The sequence below is a fragment of the Neoarius graeffei genome, chromosome 28, assembly GCF_027579695.1.
Source record: "Neoarius graeffei isolate fNeoGra1 chromosome 28, fNeoGra1.pri, whole genome shotgun sequence".
NCBI lineage: Eukaryota > Metazoa > Chordata > Actinopteri > Siluriformes > Ariidae > Neoarius > Neoarius graeffei.
In genome coordinates, this window is record NC_083596.1 from 47,505,557 (window position 1) to 47,529,507 (window position 23,951).

Here is a 23,951-nt window from a genome sequence, read left to right on the forward strand (position 1 = left end):
AAGTAACAGGTGTCATTTATTCCCACCTCACTGTACCAGGATGCTACAGAGCATGAACCTCCACATGTAAGACATGCAAGACTGGATACGATGTACAATTCATTCGAATTTTCTGCCACGCCGGTCGTTCCAGTGTTTCTCACACATAGGCTGCATCCGAATACTCGTACTGCCTTGTTATATAGTACACAAAAAGCAGCAAATCATAATCCATAGGGTGTCCGAATACTCAGTAGGCATGTAATAGTAGTGGAATGGTACCTGGATGATCTACTACATCCGTAGTATGCAAACATACCAGAACATACAGTAACAGTCGGGTAATAGGTATTTAACTGACATTAGTGCATATGGATTCAGTCACAAACTTTACTTGGGTACTTCTCTACGTCATGAAATTTTTATATACAAAGTTAATGCCCTCTAATCAGAGGTGGGCAGCCTACCTCCACTAGCTCCTGCACTTGAGTGCAAGGTTGTGAAACCGTGCTCATTTTTAAGTATATGCTGATGAAGATTCATCATTCACAGGAGTTTATGCTATTTTCTCACTCCCCCAAGCCCCTTGCAGTGCACCTTGATTTCAAGATTAATTTTCAACAAGAGGAGTCAAAAAGTTTAGTCTGTATTCTGTGGAAGAAAGCTTATGAGTTGCAATGAATTTGGATGACTTGGGCTGCTTACTCAATAGTTTTCTATGCCTCATCCCTTCAGCCATTCTTCCGTTTTACTGATGATCAATTTTTTATTTATTTATTTTTAATTGTAGCATGTTTTTGTGAGTACCACTACCCACTTGTCTGGCAGAAGTGTGATTAATGGGAATGTCTCAAATCTGACTCACAGATCATGGAATGACGCAACAATGCAAAAACACAGGAAATTACAAAATTGCTGGAAAATACTTTCGCAATCTATCATACCTCATGTACAAGTTGGTCATGCTGTCAGGGTTAAGTCTGTTTATTTTTTGGAATAAAACTTATTGCAAAGTTTACATGAAATGAGTGATGGGGAATAAGCAGCCATGCTTCTTTATTCTGCTTTAAGCTTATTACTAGATGAATCACAATTAATTACTTGACTCATAAGAGCGCTCTCTCAATTCATTCCCATGTTTTCATTGTGTTTTAGGTGAAGTCCATACTATTTAACGGTAATAGAAAAGTGTTCTAAATAATTCAAATATTCCAATATTTTTATACAACTCCTATAAATTAAAAATTGGCCTTCTAGATATTGCCTCTCACCACCTCACACTTCAAGACTGTTTTTCCATCCAAATGTCATTACAGCTCTCTCATTATTTGGGCACAGGATTGCAATTCCTTGACACATGTAATTTTAATAATGGTAATATCAACTATTTTAAAACACATACCACATTGTTGTTGTTTTTAAAATATTTGGCCAAAGCTGATTTAACAATAACAGGGTTTCCCCAGGTTTGACCACCATAAATTTAAGACTTTAAGACCTTTTTAAGACCACTTAAATGAGAATTAAGACCTACATCGCACCCATTATGCGGTCGTAGAACACCAGATCAAATTCCCAATAATGACAAATGTTTCAAGTAAAAATACTTTTATATACTTAAGTCATTATGTGCATTGCTTGTCGAATCTTCACATTCAAGACAAAAAAACAAGTCTAAACCTGGAAGAAAGGAGCACAACGTAGGGTCCAAGTCATGGCCTTAAAAGGTACACAAAAATGCAATAGGCATACCAACACATTCATGCCAAAGGTGTGCACTCACCAGTCAAAAAGCCAAACTGAGGGCCTAACTCGAGGCCTAAAGAACTGTCTCTGAACTAATTATGACCATGCACCCAGAGATGATACTTAAAATAAAAAAAGTGATGTGGGTGTATTTTTTTAAATAAAATATCAAAACATTCACAACACTCTAAACAGAAACTCTTTGTCTTAGTTTCCCAGCACTTGCTTCAACCATTTTACATTTTGTACCCTTGTAAACAAGGGAGGGAGAGCGATACAGAGGGACATAGATAAGAGACGGGATGGATGGATGGATGGATGGGTACGCCTAGTCTCTTAAAGGTGCACAAAAATGCAATTGGCGTACCAATACATTGGTACAATGGTGTGCACTCACCAGTCAAAAAGCCAAACTCAGGGCCCAACTCAAGGCCTAAAGAACTGTCTCTAAACTAATTATGACCATGCACCCAGAGATGATAAACAGACAAACTCTGTCTTAGTTTCCCAGCATTCAACTTGCTTCAACCATTTTACATTTTGAAGAATAAAAAGAAATGTAAATACTCCTAGTAAACAAGGGAGGGAGGGAAGACATAGATGTGGAGGTGGATAGATGAGAGACACAATGAGATAAATAGATAGATAGGAAAGAGGTATACAGACTTTAAAATGTTTCAGTAGGTCTTCAGCTTTTGCGTGACCCATAAACTGGGAGCCAAGATATCTGGAGTTCACACGGTCGCCACTCCAGTACCGGAGGTGGATGTCCATTTGTTTACTTTTCGTTGTCTTGTTAAGACTTTCGTCGAACATTACGAAAATTACATTAATGTCTTTGACCAACTCCTTCGTTATATAAGGAGCAAGACCGAATTTTGTTATGTAAGACGTTTTGTTTTTTTCCACAGGAGAATGTTGTAGCAACTTCCGAGTCTGGGAACACAGCCTTAAAGAGTTCGCTTATGCCCTCATTCGAGCTGTACGAGTGGCGTTCTGTAATTGTTTTTAAAATCCAGAGCACCTCTGCCCGAAGTGTCGGGGTTCCACCGACACCCATCACGCCACTGCTCGGCCCTTGTGTTGTTGCTAGCCTTGCTGATGATGTCTGGTTTGGCTGATGCTGCTGACGTTCGACAGTGGTGCTAGTGCCAACTCCAGGTGCATTCGGATATTGAACCGTGCAGAACTGAGTGATGGGCTGGTGGCGGTGGAGGGCAGATGCGATGTGCTTTGAGCTCTTCATGTGAGACTCTAAAGTGAAATGACCTATAGTGGACAACTTGAAGGTCTTTCGACAAACACAGCCTCTTGCTTCAACGTCGCTTCCAGGAACCTCCCTCACCCAATCACGATATCTTTCATCTGAAAGCCACTGCTGATTAAAACGACACTTCCCCATGCTGCGATTCGCGGAGTCTCCTCTCCACCACGGACTCCGATGATTGCGCTGGTGCGAAAATGTATCAATATTGTTTCTTTCTTTGCGCATACTCCAAGAAATTCACTGATGTTACGCAAAACCCACGTTTTCACATTGTAGAATAGTATGAGTAAATTTAAGACCTTTGTTTAAAAAATTAAGACTTGGGCAAAGCAATTTAAGACTTTTTAAGGCCTTAATTTTGGAATATTAAATTTAAGACTTTAAGACCCCGCGGCTACCATGAATAAGCACAAAGCGTCTGGGAAGTCATTCATTAATCTTCAGTAGGCGCTTTATCCTGGTCAAAGTCATGATGGAAATATCCTGTACCATGGATGGTACACCTGTCCAGTAGGGCACCATGCAAACACATTTACACACTCATTCACATTCCAGGGACAATTTATCTGAGTTATCCCAGCTACTGGCACACCTATGGGAGGTGGAAGAACATTGCAAAACCCACACAAACGGGCAAATAACCCAAGCTCAGGACTGAATCCAGAAGTTTAAAGACTGGACAGAAAACTAAGGCCCCCATACTATATTGCTTGTGGTTTTCAAACGTCTAGATAAGACAATATGACTAGCTTTAATGTGCGCAAACAAACACAAAATATTTTTAATCTGTCAGTTCATCATCATGGTGGATGAAAGATGTAGATATAAAACCACAGGACAAGCAGTGCACTACCCATTTTTTCTACAGATGTACACAGTAGATTATCTCTAGTTTTATTCACAATGTCTCTGTGTCACTTAAAATTTGAGAAGCAGCAATTCTAGCAGCCTTACCTTTAAAAAAGCCAAGTAATGGAAATATAATTCTACAATTTTGAATATGACAGAGTGAGATATGTGCACAACTTCAAAAAGACTGGTAAGGTGTTTTTGTTCCCAGAGATGTGTAGGAGGAGCTCTGTTCCTTTCAGACAAAACACAAATCTCTGGCAGTTTCCTGTCAGACTGTTTTCAGAAGTGTGTGTGTAAACACACACCCAGAGCATCACTACAAAGAAGTGCTCCGTCTTGCCATTCAGGAACATTAAGTGAGTTATTCTAATTATGTTTCTTGTACTTTTACACATGCTTTTTTGTCACTGGTTTCTCCTTTACACTTTTTGTTGTTAAAAAAAGATATATTTTTCTACTCTTTTCTGTCTCTTTATCAAACTTTCCTTTAATCATTTCTTTCTAATCATAGACACTGCATGTGGGTTGAGTGTAACCTGCTGAAATTATAATGTGTTGCAAGAAATATAATCCTTAAACAGGTCTTATGAGACTGAAGAAAACAGAATTGATGGCATAAATTTATACATTGATCTGAATGTTCAGAATTTTCTCTGAGGTCATTAGCTGTGGGGTGTGTGTGAGAGAGGGAGGATTTAGCTGTAACTCTAAAGCTCATGACGTGTGTAGGTGTTTCTTTTTTGTGCTCTTTAACAAAGAAGGTGTTATATTTACACGATGACGACGACATTATCCAAGTCTGATGTGTTTATTTAAAAAAAAAAACCACACCTCTTCACCAGTAGGTTGGCACATTTGACACTTGCTTGAATTACTTGTGCACTGACCTACATATTTGTTTGATTTACCTGTTTATAAGAAAAATCAATTGGTCATAGCTTAACCATGGCCCTATATACACTTGCAGTCAGAGGTTTACAGACAGGGACATGAATATCATGATGATACTGGGCTTTTAGTGATTTCTTTGAAGTATTCTTTCTCTGTAATAGAATGATCGTACAACATACACCTTTACTAGAACAAAACAATTTGGTATACAAGTTTTAATTTATTTTGGGTTTTCTGAAAACAGCACAGGATCAGAATTATACATACAGGGTCAAAAATATTTTATATATATATATATATATATATATATATATATATATATATATATATATATATATATATATATATATATATAGATAGAGGACACCTAATATTTGGTTAAATGTGCCTTAGCAAGTTTCACCTTCACCAGACGCTTTTGGTAGCCATCAAGATTCTGGCAAAGGCTGGATATTTGACCAGTCTTCTTGGCAGAATTGGTAGAGTTCAATTACATGTGTGTGTTTCCTGGAACAGAATTGATTTTCTGTTTTTGATGGTTTGAGGTTATGCTGAAGAATTTTGAGGTAGTCCTCTTTCTTCATCATTCCATCCACTTTGTGCAATGCAGCAGTTCCACGAACAGCAAAACAGCCCCAGAGCACGATGTTACCGGTACCACCACCATACTTAACAGCTGGCACAGTGTTCCTCTGTACCGCTTGTCATTGTGACCAAACAACTCAATCTTTGTCTCATCTGACCATAAAACTTTCTTCTAAAGATTGAAGGTGTTGATTTTGGAGCAAGGGCTTCTTTCTTGGACAGCAGCCTCTCAGTCCATGATGATGTAAACTCACTTGACTGTAGACACTGACACTGGTGTTCCAGCAGCTTTCAGTTCATGGCTGGCCTGTGCCTTGGTTGTTAATGGGTTGTTCCTGACCATCGGAACCAATTTCCTCTCAGCTGATGGTGGCAGTTTGATTCGTCTTCCAGGAAAGTGTCTTAGCAAAGTGGCCACACCTCCCAACAGCTTGTTCTTGCATACGATTATTTGAACTGATGATCTTGGAATCTGCAGTTGTTTAGAAATGGCTCCAAGAGACATTCCCGAGTGTGTAAATCTATGATCCTCTTTCTCAGACCTGCACTAAGCTCCTTGGACTTTCCCATTGTACTGTGTGTTGGTCAATCCAATGAGTGTCAAACAAACCCTTTTCATGTTGGCACAGAGAAGCTACCAGCTATAGTCAATCATCATCACTAACAAGAAGTTAAGCAGCCTTGGCAAGTTCCAAAATGTCTTTTAACTTTCAACACAACTGAATTAATGATCCAAGTGGGTGTATGCATAATTTTGACCGTGTCAATTTCAGAAAACCCAAATAAATTAAAACGTACGGCAATTTTCCCCCCATTTTCTTCCATTTTTCTGATCATTCTGCCACAGGGGAAAAAAAAAAAAAACAGATCAAAGCCCTGAAAGCCCAACAATGCCAAGATTTAAAGTTATAGCTGGGGTGTGGGTGTGTGTGTGTGTGTGTGAGTGAGTGAGAGAGAGAGAAACCATCTCTACTGTGAAGTTTAGCTAGCTGGGAGCATACAAGCTACTACATCCCTGCAGTAGTAGTCTTTTTAGCTGCATAGTTTGTATATCTGTCTTGTCTGACTAACCTTTGAGCCACACCCATTTTCATAATTTTTAAGCCTTCAGTAAGCTTAGCTAAATAAATTACAATACAATGTATGACATTACTGGCATGGACAGCCCTAAAAAGTGTAGGTTTATATGGATTAGAATTAAGTTCAAAATGAATAGAGTGGTCATTCAAAATATAAATCTTAAAATCTCTGTATGAAACACACATCTCTCACACCAACATTTAACTACTACTTCTGTTCATCTCAGGAATAACACAAATACACTGCAGAAGACAGGATGAATTTGCACCAAACATTGCTCTGGATGTGTTTAGTCACCTTTGTTTGGTTGACTAAACATATGTCACACTCCATCACCGTAGCAGGCACGTCAGGTGAGCTTTGTGATTGGTCAGTGCCATGTGAGTCTCCGTTCTGACTCACAAAACTTGTAAATGTTTTATTAAGGAGTAACTAATGACTTGGTCAACACACGATGCCTTTTCTTTTCGACAGTGGATCCTCCAGAAAACATAACGATCATCGATCCAGGTCATCTGGGTTACTTGAACATTGAGTGGAGTCGACCAGGCAGCCTGCATGACCTCACAAACTGCACTGTTCGCTACCAGCTGCGCTTTTATGACACATACACAGGAAGATGGAAGGTATGCACTCAAACAAGCTAACGCACACATTCTCTGTGCATTTTCAAAGCTTAGTAGGGGCACACGGTCTATGGTAGCGTTTTTTGTTTGTTTGTTTTTAATTAAATGCTGAGCCTGAATGTAAACATAAGATGACATTTTTCTGTTATCTTCATTACCTTCGTTATTAGTCTTTACGGCTATACTGTAACATCTCTTGATAAAGAGGCTGACTCCCTTGAATGCCATACTAGGGTTGCTCCAGTTACTGGTCATTTTTTTTCCACTATACTTTGAAATGCATCTTTAAGAGTTTGCCCTTTTGCCCCATCCTTTAAGACCGGCAGCTTGTGGGCAAGTCTAACGCCAAAAGTGGCGCTCTCCCTCTGACCAGTGACCTCCCAGACCACTTCAAGTTATCTAGCTAAGTTTGGGAAGATGCTATGGATTCAGCAACTGCTGACATTAGATTGATGAAACTTGTCGAGAAACAAGGCTTTCTGAGCGAGATATGGCGAGATTTTGCTTATAGGGCAAGTGATGGTGGAGAGGTGGCGTTTCTTTCTACACCTGTGTGGAAATGGTGCCTCAAGTCATGTGTGGTGGGAGGAGGCAATATGTATAACCTGATGAAACATTTGATGAACTTGCATCCCAATTTGTGCAAAGAATTCCAGGAATGGAAGGTACACATGACAATCACATCAATAAAGTGAAAATAAGATTGCCTAAATGATGGGTCCTGAACTCTGTCCATGATTAGCTTACTCACAATATTTCCCATCCTGAATCTAGTTATCACACTCGCCTGCTTGTAACGCAAGTTTAGCTGAACTAATGTTACACGGGGCTAACTGGCAGTCAGGTACTGTGATGATGGCACTAAGGCTACCGTTTGCCTTCTTAGGCTACACCCTCACTGATGGATTTTAGCATCACTTTTGCTACATTTACACCTGGTATCCACACTACTTTGAGCCCCTAAAAACAGACATTTGTAAACACTCCTGGCCTCGTTTTAGTTTGAAAACTCCAAGGTAGCATTTTAGTGTAGACGGGTGAAAACAGAGACGTTTGGAAATGATTACGCAGACACTCATGTTGGTTCTTATCAGTCATGATGTATCCTTCCCTGATTCAGCATGCTCTTATCACATGACCCTTTCCTGGAAGAAAACAAATGGCATCAGCTGTTTCCAGTAGCACGTGCATGCCCAGTGTACGTGAATGGTCATGTGATATCCGTTTTCAGGCAATATTAGTATGGACGGAGGTTATTTCTGATACGGAGCTAAAACGCTCATCTGGATGGAGATCATTGTCATTTTAAAACTAAAATGTATTTGTGTGGATGTAGCCTTAGCCTACTTAGCAGTTTACTCCTTAATGAATTCATGAATGAAAGAATAACCAAGATACAGAAATAACCATAGTCTGAGGTTTACAAAATTAGCCTGCTTATAAATCCTTCCTTCTTCACCTGTCACACACAGACAGAAGCAGGAAGTCACTGTTTTCACTCATTTAATGCAGTATTTAAACAATACAACTTTTGATGTTTATTAATTTCATCAGTTTGTTGGTTTGTTTTATTGCATTGGTACCGTACTGAATGCAAAATTTTGGTATCAAGCCAACCCTATAAATTATTCATCTCCGAAGCTTTGCCTCGGGACATTTCCCTTGAACTTGCGATAAGATCATGCCTATGTTTCATTCCAATCATGGACCACACCTTTTAGAAATTGCAAGTATATATATTTCACTATCCTAGTTACAGTAATATTTTTAAATTCCCACTATATCCAACCAGAATCTGTGATACTTTTTGATTGCCATAGAGAATGATCTGGCCTTGACATTGCTGGGAATTATGTTTTATTTATGGTTACTTATCTGCACGTGTCCCAGGGTGTAGCTAAAGAAAACAAATATGTAATAGCTTCCATTATTAGGAACTACATTCAATTGACTATTTGTTGTGCATCATTTTCTCATGTAGTAACTGTCACATTTGAATGAATGAATGGTTTATTTCGAAATTCATATTTACACGTACATATATCTGAACATAAAATTTACAAAACGCGATTCCAAGGTGACCCCCAAAGACTTCATGCAGAAGTGTCATCAGAAGACATTGGAGGTATAATCTAAAAGACTAATAACACTAGGACTTAATATTAGAGATAATGCATTATAGGGTAGTCACACTAGAGGCGGAATGCCATCGGAATGAAAATTCTTCGTATATTCTGGGATATTCGAAGTGCATTCTAAAAATTCTGACTGCATTCCAAACATTCGGGCCCATTCTTGTGGCCGGCCTGAATGTTTTGTTCATGCTCAAAACATTCGAGGTGCATTCGAAGAGGAGAAATATTGAACAGCATTCAAAGTGTATTCTAACTGCATTCTGACTGCATTTTAAATATTCTTACCGCATTCCGACTGCATTCTAAATATTCTTACCGCATTCCAACAGCATTCGAAACATTCTGATCGCGTTCAAGTAGAGCTGGGCGATAAATCGACTTTATCGATTAATTTGAATTTACAGTTAAGGATGATGTGTTTTTATGAAAATCGGTTTTCTCTCAGTTTTAACTTCCGCCACCGACGCTCCCCTCTGCACATGTGCAGAACGGATCGGGCAGCAGGGACGGATCGGGCACCGACACTATAGCCCTCCTCCCACGCGCTTGCCATAGACACACACAAACAACATGGTGGTGATTGGGGGAAAGCCCCAACTTGTGCCCAAGAAAGGAGTAACTTCCTCCGTGATCTGAAATTGGTTTGGTTTTGCGGTGTCGGACGCAGACCAAACAAGTCCTCGTTGTAAGGTGTGTTTGAAAACGGTTGCTTCCAAAGGAAGCAGCATGACGAATTTATTCCAACCCCTTAAACAGAAGCACACAGCAGAGTAGGAGAAGTGCTGCTCCCAGCGGAATGAAAACAGCCGCAGCACTAGCACACCATCCAAACTAAAGCAAGCAACCGTCCCGGACACATTTTCAAACTGTGTGCCTTATGATAAGAATGGGGCGTGGTGGAAGGCAATCACAGATGCTATCGCGATGTTTATTGCAAAAGACATGGTGCCCATACATACGGTGGAAAAGTCGGGATTTTTTCCCCTATTTTGTCAGTTTTATCGAAAAGGACAATTTTTTTTTTGAGGGGGCATTTATTTATTTTTAAGTCTGAGGGTGCATTGTGTCAGTTTGAAACTAAACTATGTTGGAGAAAGCTTTCTAAAAGTTACTGTACCGTATGTTCTCACTGTTTACAATGGCATGGTCTGCCATCTCATCTACAAGCTTGTTTTTTGGCTTCTTTTTGGTTTCTGGTTGCACTTTAACCCCAAAGGGGAAATTTAAGTGAAAACAAAATAAAGGTAAAACTGGTTTTGAACCATTTCTTTGTCATCTGTAGTTTGATTTTTAGAAGGGGGAAAAAATTGATTAAAATCGGATTTTTTGTGAAAAAATCTAAGATATTTAAATTTTTTTAGGCCATAATCGCCCAGCTCTATGTTCGAGGGAAAAATTGAAATGGCAAGCCACTTCAAATCCTGCCAAAATGTCCCAAATGTGCCGGAATGCTGTCGGAATGAAAATTCTTCGTATATTCCGGGATATTCGAAATACATTAAGTATTCAAGCTGCATTCTCTTTGAATTCTTAGACATTCGAAACGTATTCGGCGGCTATTCCGGGAGCGTTCTGACTGCATTTGTGGTGAATTTCTACAGCATTCGAGGCACCTTCCGACCAGACTCCGGGTGGTATTCGGCCAGTAATCCAACCGCACTCATACGGCATTTGAAGTGCATTTTTAATATTCTTACTGCATTCTAGGTATTCCCACTACATTTGAACTGCATTCGAAAGCTAATACACCCGGAATGTGCAAGAATCATTCAAGGCGGGTTCGAAGTGCATTCTAAGTATTTGAACGGCATTCTTACAAAGCTGTAAGAATGTTGGTCAGTTTGAAATTCCCGCCCGAATGTGGCACGAATTTTGCATTTTTTTTTCATTTCAGCTGGCTCTGCTTGATTCCTGCTAATTCCGAATAAGTGTGACGGGGCCTTACCAAGAAGAGTTGCTAGAGAAGAGAATATAAATGACCTTGACCTAACCTATTCAGTAACTAGCTAATGCATTACTGCACTGTATGTAACATGACTGAGCATATTCGAGATGCTAAATATGAAATATAGCTATATGCTATAAATAAAAAGCTTCATTTGCGTTCCATGTAATTAAAGTCTTACAAGTAGGAATGCTAACTAAACATGAATTCTGGCATTTCAGTGCAATACATTTTTCACTCAAACTGAAGAAGTCTATTTTATGGCATAATCATTACAGAACGCTTTCAGGGCATATTATCTGTGCTGGGACTACATTTTGTTTTCCCTTTAGTGGCCTGGAAAGCTGGGTCATGTTATGGGTCATTTGTCTAGTGTCATGTCAGAAATGCACAATATGTTCCTTAGTGTTTGCACAAATATTGAAGCAGTGAAGCATTTCCTGACTTGTTCGTGCTGCTGACTCTGAGCAAATTTTTCACACTATCTGCACTGTGTATTCTTGGCCCTGTTCACAGATTGGAAGTTACCTAGAATCCATTAAGATTCATTTCCACAGAAACTTTCAGGCAGACAAAATCCATTACATCAACTGTATGCATATGTATATACATATAAACATAGCAATAGATCAAGTTTTATGTGCATCACTGCAACTTTATCAACCAAACAATGTGTCTAAGGCCACTTTCATACATGTAAAGATATTTCTGGATGTTTATTTTGTACTCCTTTGCTGTTTTTTTTTTTTTTAAATTCTCCATCCACGTTTTCAAAAATATCTCCATCATCATGCATGAACATGCCAGCCCAATGCTAATTGGGCTAACGCAACAAACTGTTGCGTTAAGTGCCTCAAGAATAATGGTAAGAGCCAAGCATGAGGTGCAACTACTGCTAAATGTTACACGTGAATACAAACTGTTCACCTGGGTCATATCCATTTCCATTCACAGTGCAGTTTGTATCAATGGCACAGTCAATTCGGGAGCAGTACAGCATCTACCGCTTCTGCACAAAGGTTTAATACTAAAACACAAAGGTACTCGATTCTAAATTACGGACAACAAACGCACAACAACCCAGTCAGCAAATGTGATAAATGGAGTTGCAACACATTGACAACACACAAAACTAAAACGGACATGCGGATTGGCGCTGCTGGGCTCATGCTAGCCGCTCGCACGTCCGCAAATTGTGAAGTTTTATTCCAATTTGCGAAAAGAAAATCATCTGTATTCACATTTTATGTGAAAGTCATTTAAAAAGTTTAAGCAAAATCCATCAAACAATTGCGATTTCTCAAGATAAACAGTACCTTTCGTGTCCATCTTCGATGTTTTGATTTATAACCAACGCCCCCGAGTTTCGAAGCTTCTTATTGGTTGACCGCAAATTACGTCTTCCAATAGCATCAGACCTTACATATAAAATGATCAATTTCCGAGTTGCGCTGATAATGTCGGCAATTCTCGCTCATTAGTGAACAAGATGATAGCGAGGTTTGTTTAAAATAAATTATCCGACTTTACGTATGACAAAAACTTATCTAAAAAGTGAGACAGAATATTCTGTTAGCTTTCTCAGTTAGGGATAAAAACACAATATAACCATTCTAAAGACATATTTTCTACATAATATCAACCCTGACAGAACTTTGGAAGAACTCACAGATGAACCAGGATATATCGACCAAGTGTACCTTGTTTTCAGAGCGTTTTGACGCACATGGTTCAAAGTTTTGACTGCAAGTGTTTCATTTGAGAAATTAATGGTGAATATCATTATATTTGGGTTATGAGATTAATTTATAAGAAACAACCATTGATTTTAACTCCCTGAGCTCCCTTTATCCTACCCATAAAGACACCCCCCTCCCCCTAAACACACACACACACGGATCCCAATTATACACACACACAATCATGAACACACACACACACACACACACACACACACACACACACATCTCAATCATGAGCACACACACACTCCCAATTATATATACACCTCAATAATGAAAACACACACACACACACACACACACACACACACACACACACACGAGGCAATACCAGTGGTTGAGATATTAAAATAGAATTTTGAAAAAAATAAAATTAAAAATAAAATTAATATATTAGCAAGGCCAGCCACTGATCTTGGTCAAGTCAGACACTGATGCTGGCCAGGCCAACTTGGCCAGTTCAAATTTATACATGACCTTGGGTTACCATAGACCTCTAAATGGCCTCTAACTCCCAAACCATGGCAGATGAAGCTTAAGTTTGTATGAGCAGTTAATATGAAATCAGCATTTTCCTGAACATAGCATACATGACCTCGGGGGACCTTGAAAGGTCAGACTCGAGGTCGCTCAACTTGAATTGCCTATAACTCCCAAACCATGGCAGATAGAGCTCAAATTTGTATAGGCCACTAATATAAAGTGATATATCACCTTTCCATTGAACATAGTTTATATGACTCTGTAAGGTTGCTCAACCTTGAATATTGTATACTCCCTAAACCATGGCAGACAGAGTTCAAGTTTGTGTGATCAGCTAATATAAAGCCGTATATCAGCTCTTAAATATGCTCTAGTTTGGCTAATGCATTTCACATCTTTCAGGCCAGTCTGAGTAGTCCTTGCAAGATGCAAGTTGATGAATTCTCCACAGCCCTCATTCCCCCAGATTCACCCTGTCCAAATGTCAAAAACAGCAATCTGAGAGCGATCCAAACACTTGGTGATGGGAATGAGCAATAAATAAGCATGCTACGAACATAAATCAAGAACATGGAAAGACAAAGGCAGGAAACAAGCTTGCAAACACTACTGAAACACCAACAAACTACAATAACAATTCATTTTTCAATATTATGTCAGTGCAAGAAACATTTAGAAGTATAACATATCTTGCTAAAAAAAATTACTTTGCTAAAAAGAAAATTGTTCTTTTAGCATTTCTTGCTAAGCAAAATTGCAAATTGCTGAAGAAAAATTTGAGTCTTTAGCACTTTTCGCTAAAACAATTTGGGTCCTAGAGTGAGCACAGCACTGTGATGTCATACGTGAAACAATGAAAACAGAATTGTCACCTTTCTCCTCCTTGGAGGGAGTTGTTTTGTTTCTTGCTTTATTTTTAAAGCAGCTTCATTTTCACTGACCCAATATGCTATTTCCATATGCTACAGCACTTTTACTGGAATTTACAAGAATCTTCATTTGCTTTTGCTCACAATATCAGCTTTTTAAATAACAGCCAGCATTTTATATTATTTCTGCAGCTCATTTGCAGACTTAAAATCATTCATTTGCACAATGATGATATTAATTTTTGTGTCTTGTAGGGTGTGCGGACATCCAAGCTCTTCTATGCAGCCCAGTTTAACCTGGAGAAACCCATTGAGGTGCGGATGCTCACCCTACTGAAGGGTTCATGCACCAATGGGACAGACATTCTGGGAGAAGAAGTCAAGCTTGTGCACATACCTGAACACAAAGGTATGCTGGAGTCACATGCAACATTTCACTAGGCTAACCTATAATCTCTACTGGGACCTTTCTATCCAAATCAACTCTGCCACAAAACAGCACACAACATAGTACACCATTCTGGAAATTGGTCATGATAAACAGCTGTCTAAGTGCAGAGGCTTACTGTTAAGCCATAAGTGATCGGATAGCAAGTGTTGATTCAGTGTGAGAATAAATGAACATAGTGTTTACTCAAGGCAAAATCTAAATTCTTTTCAAAGCACCATGTCTCTTTATATTTCCCAGTGGTGGTTTTTGCTTATTTGACAATTTAGTCCTTTCTAGTGAATAATTAATCCTGATGTGATATTGGAATTTCCTGGCTCATTTTTTAACCCACAACTTGCTTCTGAACAAGGCTTCACAATAAAGTTTTGTTCCCAAGTATTATTACTCACTGTAAGAGTCATCCTTCCTTTATTCTTGGTATGGTATGTGAAAAGGAAAATATTTATGGTTGGAGATTCCTTTAAGAGAGATGAATCAGGCTGCCTTAGGCCTTGGTTGTTTCCCCAAGTACCAGTGAACTGCCTGATTCTATTCCTTAGAATAAAATGTGTCTCAAGATTCATCAGGCCACAGTTTCCAAAGGAAGCTCCAGGTGCAGTTTGCCCCAGATGTTTGAGATTAAGTGCAACGAAAGAAAAATAAGGGAAAAACTATGCATATTTGAAGCCCTGTGGCTCTTCCTTCCCATTAGGCTCACTGAACAAGGTCACTTTGTGTGCTAACTCAAAGACCTTATGCAACGAAGTGATGTTTCATGACATTTGTCAGAACCTAAGCTTTTCTAATATAATGAAATATAATGGACCCTTGTTACCCTTTACTGTTTTATGGAAACTGCATATAAATCATATTGTCTTTGAATTCCAACCTGATCAAGTGTGTGCCTTGTTCAGTTGAAAATGTAGTCACTTAACTGTCCTCCCTCAGTTTGAACCCAATTTGACCTAGAACTGGCAAGAAAAGGGTGACTTTTTTCAAATATTCCCACTGCTATATTAGTCAGGAAAAAGGTCATAAAGTTCAGTCAACTTTTGGCATCTAAAGAAAAATATGTTTACGCTGTGGAGTTCTTTGAGGAGAAGTGAATCATAAGGGCTAGGAGTCTAAAGCTCCTTTTTTCCTTGGAGTTTAGTGGTGGCTACAGAACTCACTCATTCTTCATTCTTTATTTACGAAGTTTGAAGCCATTCACTATATTACTATTAAACAGTTTAAAATACCCGAGAGATATATCAGGCGATATATTTTTTCAAAGGAAAAAAAAAACCCAAACAAACAGATTTTATCAAAGACTTTAAGAGGAGAAATAAGTAGATTTTCTTTATCATGAAAAAGAAAAACCTTATTATTCGTCACATGTACACTTGAAGCACAGTGAAATTCATCCTCTGCATTTAACCCATCTGAAGCAGTGAACACACGCACACACTCATGAAGAAAGCATTGAGGACCTTCTCTTGTGCATTCTGGTGGTGAGCAGAAAAAAAAAAGCATTCCTTTCATAAGGACATTATACCACGTGCATTCGGCAAAGGCCATATAGTTTAAACTGAAAAGTACTCAAAAGAATAACATCTTTCTTCTGCGCAGATGAATGCACGGTTTTAATATTGGAATTAATCTGTCTTAGGTGTGGCTGGGTCAAGAATAAGGGATTTCCACTGCGTTTATTTTAACAAGGAGTACATGGAGTGCACATGGGAGCCTGGAACTGCTGAGCCCGCTGACTCAAAGCACTACCTCTATTACTGGTAAACCTCTACATCATCCTTAATTTAACCCTGTAACAGGCCTAATATGAACAGATTGAAAACCTAAATAAAAAAAGTATTCCAACAAAAAAATAAACTTGCAAAAAGGTTGATTTTTCAAAATGTATGTTGTACCTGTCCTATTTTTTTCCAGGCACAGGGAAATGCAAGAAGCACAGGAATGTCCAGAGTATGTCCCATCTTGTGAGCACCGCAAAGGATGTAGATTCCCTCCTGTGTCTCTTTTGGATTTTTCCGAGTTTAACATTTGCGTGAATGGCTCTTCAGAGGCGGGAGATCTAGAGACGGCCTTCTTCTCCTTGGCGGTCCAAAACCATGGTAATTACACTTCAGAATCATAACTGCTCAAAACCATGACGACAGCACATGCTGTTATGTACACTCATCAGCCACTTTATTAGGAACTAGTTCTTGATTCTAAGATTCCCTGTTCTTGACTGGCAGGAGCGGAACTGAATCTGGTCTTCTGTCGAGATGCTTTTCTGCTCACCACGGTTGTAAAGAGTGATTATATGACTTACTATATCCTTCCTGGCAGCTCAAACCAATCTGACCATTTTCCTCTGACCTCCCTTATCAACAGGGCGTTTGTTTCCACCCACAGAACTGTTGCTCACGCCATGTTTTTTGTTTTGTTTTTCGCACCATTCTGTGTAAACACTACAGACTGTTGTGTGTGAAAACCCCAGATCATCAGCAGTTTCTGAAATACTCAAACTAACACCCATGCCACAGTGAAAGTCATACTTTATCACAATTTTTCCCCATTCTTATGCTTGAAGTGAACATTAACTGAAGATCTTGATTTGTATCTGCATGATTTTATGTACTGTGACACTGTTAAGGGATTGGCTGATTAGATAACTGCATAAAACAGCAGCTGTATGGGTGTACCTAATAAAGTGGCCCGTGAGTGTAGATTTACCATTATAATTAAAATGTTAAAATGAGTCCTTATCCAGAATAGACTAGATAATGTGTCTATGGCTTGGTACATGGCTGCAAAATTCCAAAATATCCCCCCTTCTCTGTCCCCTAGTCAAACCTGCGGCAGTGTCGAATCTGCATATGGCTCATAAGGACACCCTGGTGCGTCTAGAGTGGGCCCATCCATCAGGTCCCATTGCAGAGCAGTGTCTGGAGTATGAGCTTGAAATAACCACAGTGAACCAGAATGGCAGCAAGCAACAGGTGAGCACACAGCGTTTTGCATTACTAGGAGTTGGAATCATCACTTACCTCATGATTTGACCGAATTCGATGATAAAAATATTTTCAATGTATCATGCATCTCAATTACTGTTCTCTACACTGTTCTCTTTTCTCATCATCAATCCAAACAATATGGTGATTTAATAAAAGGGCTCTCAGGTTAACTACAGGTGTTTCCTGCTAACATTAGATCAGGGTGAAAATGCTTGATGTGATTTCTCACGTTAGTTGTGTTACTAAAATTTTTTTGTCTTGGCATAAAAGGTCTTGCAAATTGCAAACGTCTCGTGATGCTCTTTTTTTTTTTGTTTGTTTACTACTGACGTCATAGAACCCAAACTGTTTTCAACTGCCAGGTGCTGGTTTGACTTCTACTTTTCTTCTTTGATGACATCTCTCCCTCATTCACATTTTCTACATGAACAAGACTTTCATAAGTTGTGCAGATCCACGTCTATGTAGCTACATACCTTCCGTAATTGGCTGAATAGAAAGAAACATGTACAGTGGTGCTTGAAAGTTTGTGAACCCTTTAGAATTTTCTATATTTCTGCATAAATATGACCTAAAACAACATCAGATTTTCACACAAGTCCTAAAAGTAGATAAAGAGAACCCAGTTAAACAAATGAGACAAAAATATTATACTTGGTCATTTATTTATTGAGGAAAATGATCCAATATTACATATCTGTGAGTGGCAAGAGTATGTGAACCTCTAGGATTAGCAGTTAATTTGAAGGTGAAATTAGAGTCAGGTGTTTTCAATCAATGGGATGACAATCAGGTGTGAATGGGCACCCTGTTTTATTTAAAGAACAGGGATCTATCAATGTCTGATCTTCACAACACATGTTTGTGGAAGTGTATCATGGCACAAACAAAGGAGATATCTGAGGACCTCAGAAAAAGTGTTGTTGATGCTCATCAGGTTAGAAAAGGTTACAAAAGCATCTTTAAAGAGTTTGGACTCCACCAATCCACAGTCAGACAGATTGTGTACAAATGGAGGAAATTCAAGATCATTGTTACCCTCCCCAGGAGTGGTCAACCAACAAAGATCACTCCAAGAGCAAGGCGTGTAATATTCGGCGAGGTCACAAAGGACCCCAAGGTAACTTATAAGCAACTGAAGGCTTTTCTCAGATTAGCTAATGTTAATGTTCATGAGTCCACCATCAGGAGAACACTGAACAACAACGGTGTGCATGGCAGGGTTGCAAGGAGAAAGCCACTGCTCTCCAAAAAGAACATTGCTGCTCATCTGCAGTTTGCTAAAGATCACGTGGACAAGCCAGAAGGCTATTGGAAAAATGTTTTGTGGACAGATGAGACCAAAATAGAACTTTTTGGTTTAAATGAGAAGCGTTATGTTTGGAGAAAGGAACACTGCATTCCAACATAAGAACCTTATCCCATCTGTGAAACATGGTGGTGGTAGTATCATGGTTTGGGCCTGTTTTGCTGCATCTGGGCCAGGACGGCTTGCCATCACTGATGGAACAATGAATTCTGAATTATACCAGCGAATTCGGGAGGAAAATGTCAGGACATCTGCCCATGAACTGAATCTCAAGAGAAGGTGGGTCATGCAGCAAGACAACGACCCTAAGCATACAAGTTGTTCTACCAAAGAATGGTTAAAGAAGAATAAAGTTCATGTTTTGGAATGGTCAAGTCCTGACCTTAATCCAATCAAAATGTTGTGGAAGGACCTGAAGTGAGCAGTTCATGTGAGGAAACCCACCAACATCCCAGAGTTGAAGCTGTTCTGTATGGAGGAATGGGCTAAAATTCCTCCAAGCCAGTGTGCAGGACTGATCAACAGTTACCAGAAACTTTTAGTTGCAGTTATTGCTGCACAAGGGGGTCACACCAGATACTGAAAGCAAAGGTTCACATACTTTTGCCACTCACAAATATGTAATATTGGATCATTTTCCTCAATAAATAAATGACCAAGTATAATATTTTTGTCTCATTTGTTTAACTGGGTTCTCTTTATCTACTTATAGGACTTGTGTGAAAATCTGATGATGTTTTAGGTCATATTTATGCAGAAATATAGAAAATTCTAAAGGGTTCACAAACTTTCAAGCGCCACTGTATAAAAGAATAATGTTTTTAATAATCAGTTCTTAAGTTTTTTACATCAATGCAAGATCTTTCAAGAAAGTATTACAACACATCATGCAGATGATTAAATCCCACCACATGCCTATAAATATCTATTTTATACAATAGTACACACCGTTACACCTCAGATAATCTCTAGAATCTCACATAAATTCCTTTTAGTTATAATCACTCCTGTTGTACACAGCCAAATGCTGCATAGTATCTTTGTAAATATGTATTAGAAACCAGATTATAACTAGGGATCGACCGATATGTTTTTTTCAGGGCCGATACCGATTATTATGGAATTGGGATGCCAATAACCGATATGTGCAACCGATAAATGTAAACATTATAATTCACATGAAATTAAACATAGCACACACTGACATAGACCTTCATATCCATGAAATGTATGTTTAATTGTAAAATTGAACATGAAATTTTGTGCAGGGACATGCCAGCAGTATTTGTACAATAAAGTCAAACATTAGTTAGAATAAAATGAGAAATAAAATAATAAAATAAATATTCACCAATAAAAAAAATAAAAATCACTCCCTACTATATTACAGCTCACCATTTTCAGTGGAAAATAAATGAAAATACACTCTGGATTCTTTTACACTAAGAACTAAGTAAGACTTACCAACTTCAAGTAGTTTTTAAATAACAAATCAAGTGTAGGGAGCTGCCTGCAGCATTTTTTAAAAAGTAAAATCAAACAAAGTAGGCCATCACTCCCTATTATGTAACAACTTAACACGTAACCATCTACATTCTAATGCTTTTAATGCCCAAGCCTAATATTCCCAATTTAGGATTATATTGTAGTGAAGGAAGCACAGTTGCTCTGCATGTTAAAAGCTCTGGTTAAAAGGAGTGGCTGCTCCTTTAAGAGTATATCGCTTTCCGAATCAGAAGCGCTAGCGAGGAGAATCACTTGCGCAAGAATTATAAATAATAGTGGAGTACATTACAGAGCAATGTGAAGTAGCATAAGAACATTCAAGTCAAGAGTTTAATTGATGTATTTCGTTCATTACCGTTTATCCAAGCAAGTGTGCATCCACGACACAATTAATTACTGAGCCCACAAGTGTCCTGACAAACATAGCCTGCTAGCACCATATCACACCTGGCGTGTTTAAATGTTCAAATAGCGCTTTATAAAGTTACCTAACATATACAAGTGCAACGCGCTTTTTGAGCACAAGTCATGTCATGAAGTTTACTCATCACCATAACAAATAGCCAGTAGGCTTGCACTAGCCTACAGAGCACAAACACTACGTTTTATTTCGTCTTCCCTTGACCACCTCTCTGTATGGCTGTCATTCTACTGTTCGAGTAGAACTACTGACACATTCACAACGTTTCCAGACGGGGATTTAAAAATGGCTGCAGCCTACGTTATGCTGGGGACTGCTTACAACATTACATGTAGTTTCAGCGAGACTAGTTGGTTGTAGGCTAATTCAAGTGCTTCCTTCCGTAAGCTAAGTTTGCCTGGCTACACAGATGCAAATGGACAATTTTAACGAGTAGTAGATGAAGAATGTACTGTAAATATATAATGATGATGTGCTTTTGCAACTTGTGTGTTTGTGACTTATTGCAGCAAAAGCAGCGTGTCCTTACCTTGAAGTGGGATCTGCTTCTGCCCGAGTCCCCATATGGCCGCCTTGAAACAGTTCACAGTGGTTAGCTACGCGTGTCGATTGGCTGTATCCCTTGTGCCAAACAAATCAGATGTTGTGGTGGGCAGGACCGTGTTCTTGAACTCAGAGAGGCGAGTGCAGGAAAGGACGTGCAGTGACAGTCGCGTTAGGAATGAAATGGCTGCAAAAAGGCATGTTATCGGCGTATCGGTGGAAATTATGGCCGATACCAATAACCCTAAAAATGCAGAATATCGGCCAGGCCGATTATCGGTCGACCCCTAATTATAACACTACACTTGTGTACATTCATAGAGATGTTGTTGGTATTGCTGTTATGTATATTTCTGAAAATGTGCAACAGTCACACTAAACACTTTATTGATCCCAGGGGAAATTAGAGAGCATGTATGTATGCATATTTACAACTTGCATATGTATACATATAACTGTGAGCTGGTCTAGTGGTTAGCATGTCCGCCTCTCAACCGGAAGATCACGAGTTCTACTTGCGGTCGGGTCATACTAAAGACCATCGTATAAATGGTACAGTACCTACTGCCGTCTGGCGAGGCACACTGCAATACAGATGTGAGTCAGGAATCAAACTCTCTCAGTTACCACAGGACTAGCCTCCCACTGTAACCACAGCTATAAAATAGGCGAGAGGCCAAGGGCTATAGAAACAGAGATCGGTGCCACAAAGAGTTGGGTAGTACTGGGACAGGAAACTGCTTGGGAAGACCAGATCCTGGCATGGGAGGGACTTTGATGCATACATATACTTACTTATTGATTATCAATATTTTGTTTTGTGATACAGCAGATTATTTAAATAATTATGTGAAGTGACATAGCACCGAAGTTGGTCATAACTTGGCATTGATTTATTTTCCCCCTTTTCCACAGACGGTTGTGATCGAGGAGACAGTGCTTGATTTCCACCAGGATGGTCAAACCAAGAGAAACTGCTTCCGGGTCAGATCTAAAGTGAACATTTACTGTGCTGATGATGGCTTCTGGAGTGACTGGAGCCAACCAAGATGCATTCCAGGTACATCATAATAATATGATTTCCAAATGCTGAAGTCTGTGACCCACACTTGAATCCTAAATCCACTTTCTTTCCCCCCCTCCCCAGAGACTGAACCAGAAATAAATCTGAGTCCTTTGCTACTGATCACCATTATAGCCAGTCTTATTGTTTTGGTCGGCACCATCTGCCTCATACTATGGATGCTCGGAAAGTTGTAAGTTTATGACTAAATGATTACTTGACTGACTGATTAGTGAGTCATTTAACTGAGTAGTACATGAAAGACACAGTCGGGATAAGGGCTGAACATAATTATTTTGATCATCGATTATCAATTATGTATCAATTTTTAGAAGTAATAAATTATTGCCTTAAAATTATTTAAAAATATAGATTTCAATTAACTAAGGCTACTTCAGAACACTTAACAAGGTTCAATTAAATAATAGGTGACTGTCACAAGATTACTTATCAGATAATCTGCCACAGGATGAGAATATTATCAAGATGACCAGATAACACTAAAGCAAAATGACAGTATTCTGTAAATGCATTACTGCGTCTACACCCTTCTTTGTGACCATGTCTTATCTGCAATTGTTGCCCTAATTTGTTTAGCTCTGGCCGGGAAAAAATACAGGACAAAGAGAGGTGTATAAATACACTGAGTAAATCAGAACAGAGATTGAACTTTACTGCTAGATTCTTGACTGAACCCACAATTTAACTAGTCATATAAGGTTGCATTCATTTTCTCATGCTCTTTCTGCCTTTCTTCAGGTGGAAGAACAGAAATGAACAGAAACATGTTTTCCATGCCCTGTACCAGGAGAAGGTCCAGAAGGTGATCCCGCCCATATTCAACCCTGTGCTTTAAATACTCATGTCTCAAACAGTTGCACATGGACACTGCAGCATGTGCAAATACATTCAGACCCTCTGTCAGTTCCTCACCAATTTGTTTACAGTACTGAACAATTTGAGTCTGGACACTGGTTTTTTCAAGATGCACAATGGAACATGTCGTAGAAATCCTGCACCTTTTCACAGAGCCTGTAGTCACACTCTGTGAAAATCAAAGTATCTTTGGCAGCATAGCACTACCAAACAGTGTTTCCTTTCTGAATGTATTTTCTATGTTGTTTACTTATTTTCATTCAAATACCGTACTGATAAATATAAAGTTACTCATTAAATGCCAGAATTCTTGCCAAACTTTAAACAATGTACACTATGTTTTACTGAATATTTTTACCATGCTATTTTTGTTTAATGAAATTTATTGTCTATTATTTCACCAGCAACACTGTCTTTTTGATAATGTATCTTTATGAATAGGATGTTCACTGTCTTTTCACTGTCTACAGTTTACAATTGTATATTACATATTCAACATGTTTTTAAACCTCATTTTTCATGTCAGTATGTCATAGCCAATTCAAAATAAAAGCTTTGTCCTTCAGTAGATCACTACAGCTACCTGGGAGAAGGCAAACAGGTG

General features: G+C 38.9%; 1 protein-coding gene across 1 annotated transcript; it reads left to right on the forward strand.

Annotated features, from left to right (window-relative positions):
• Positions 1-4,097: 4,097 nt before the first annotated feature.
• On the forward strand, positions 4,098-23,848 carry il13ra2 (interleukin 13 receptor, alpha 2). The gene is made up of 10 exons (XM_060913470.1): positions 4,098-4,200; positions 6,627-6,753; positions 6,875-7,026; positions 14,456-14,609; positions 16,282-16,402; positions 16,557-16,741; positions 17,463-17,614; positions 22,324-22,468; positions 22,556-22,664; positions 23,231-23,848. Exons 2-10 carry the CDS (start codon positions 6,657-6,659, stop codon positions 23,325-23,327), a joined length of 1,212 nt encoding a protein of 403 aa, XP_060769453.1. The 5' UTR covers positions 4,098-4,200; positions 6,627-6,656; the 3' UTR covers positions 23,328-23,848.
• Positions 23,849-23,951: the final 103 nt, after the last annotated feature.

Excerpts from the sequence above, each read along its gene's own strand:
- il13ra2 (XM_060913470.1), top strand. The coding sequence starts at position 6,657 with ATGAATTTGCACCAAACATTGCTCTGGATGTGTTTAGTCACCTTTGTT. Across the intron at positions 16,403-16,556 it reads AAGCACTACCTCTATTACTG|GCACAGGGAAATGCAAGAAG; the intron begins GTAAACCTCTAC and ends ATTTTTTTCCAG. Across the intron at positions 17,615-22,323 it reads AGAATGGCAGCAAGCAACAG|ACGGTTGTGATCGAGGAGAC; the intron begins GTGAGCACACAG and ends CCTTTTCCACAG.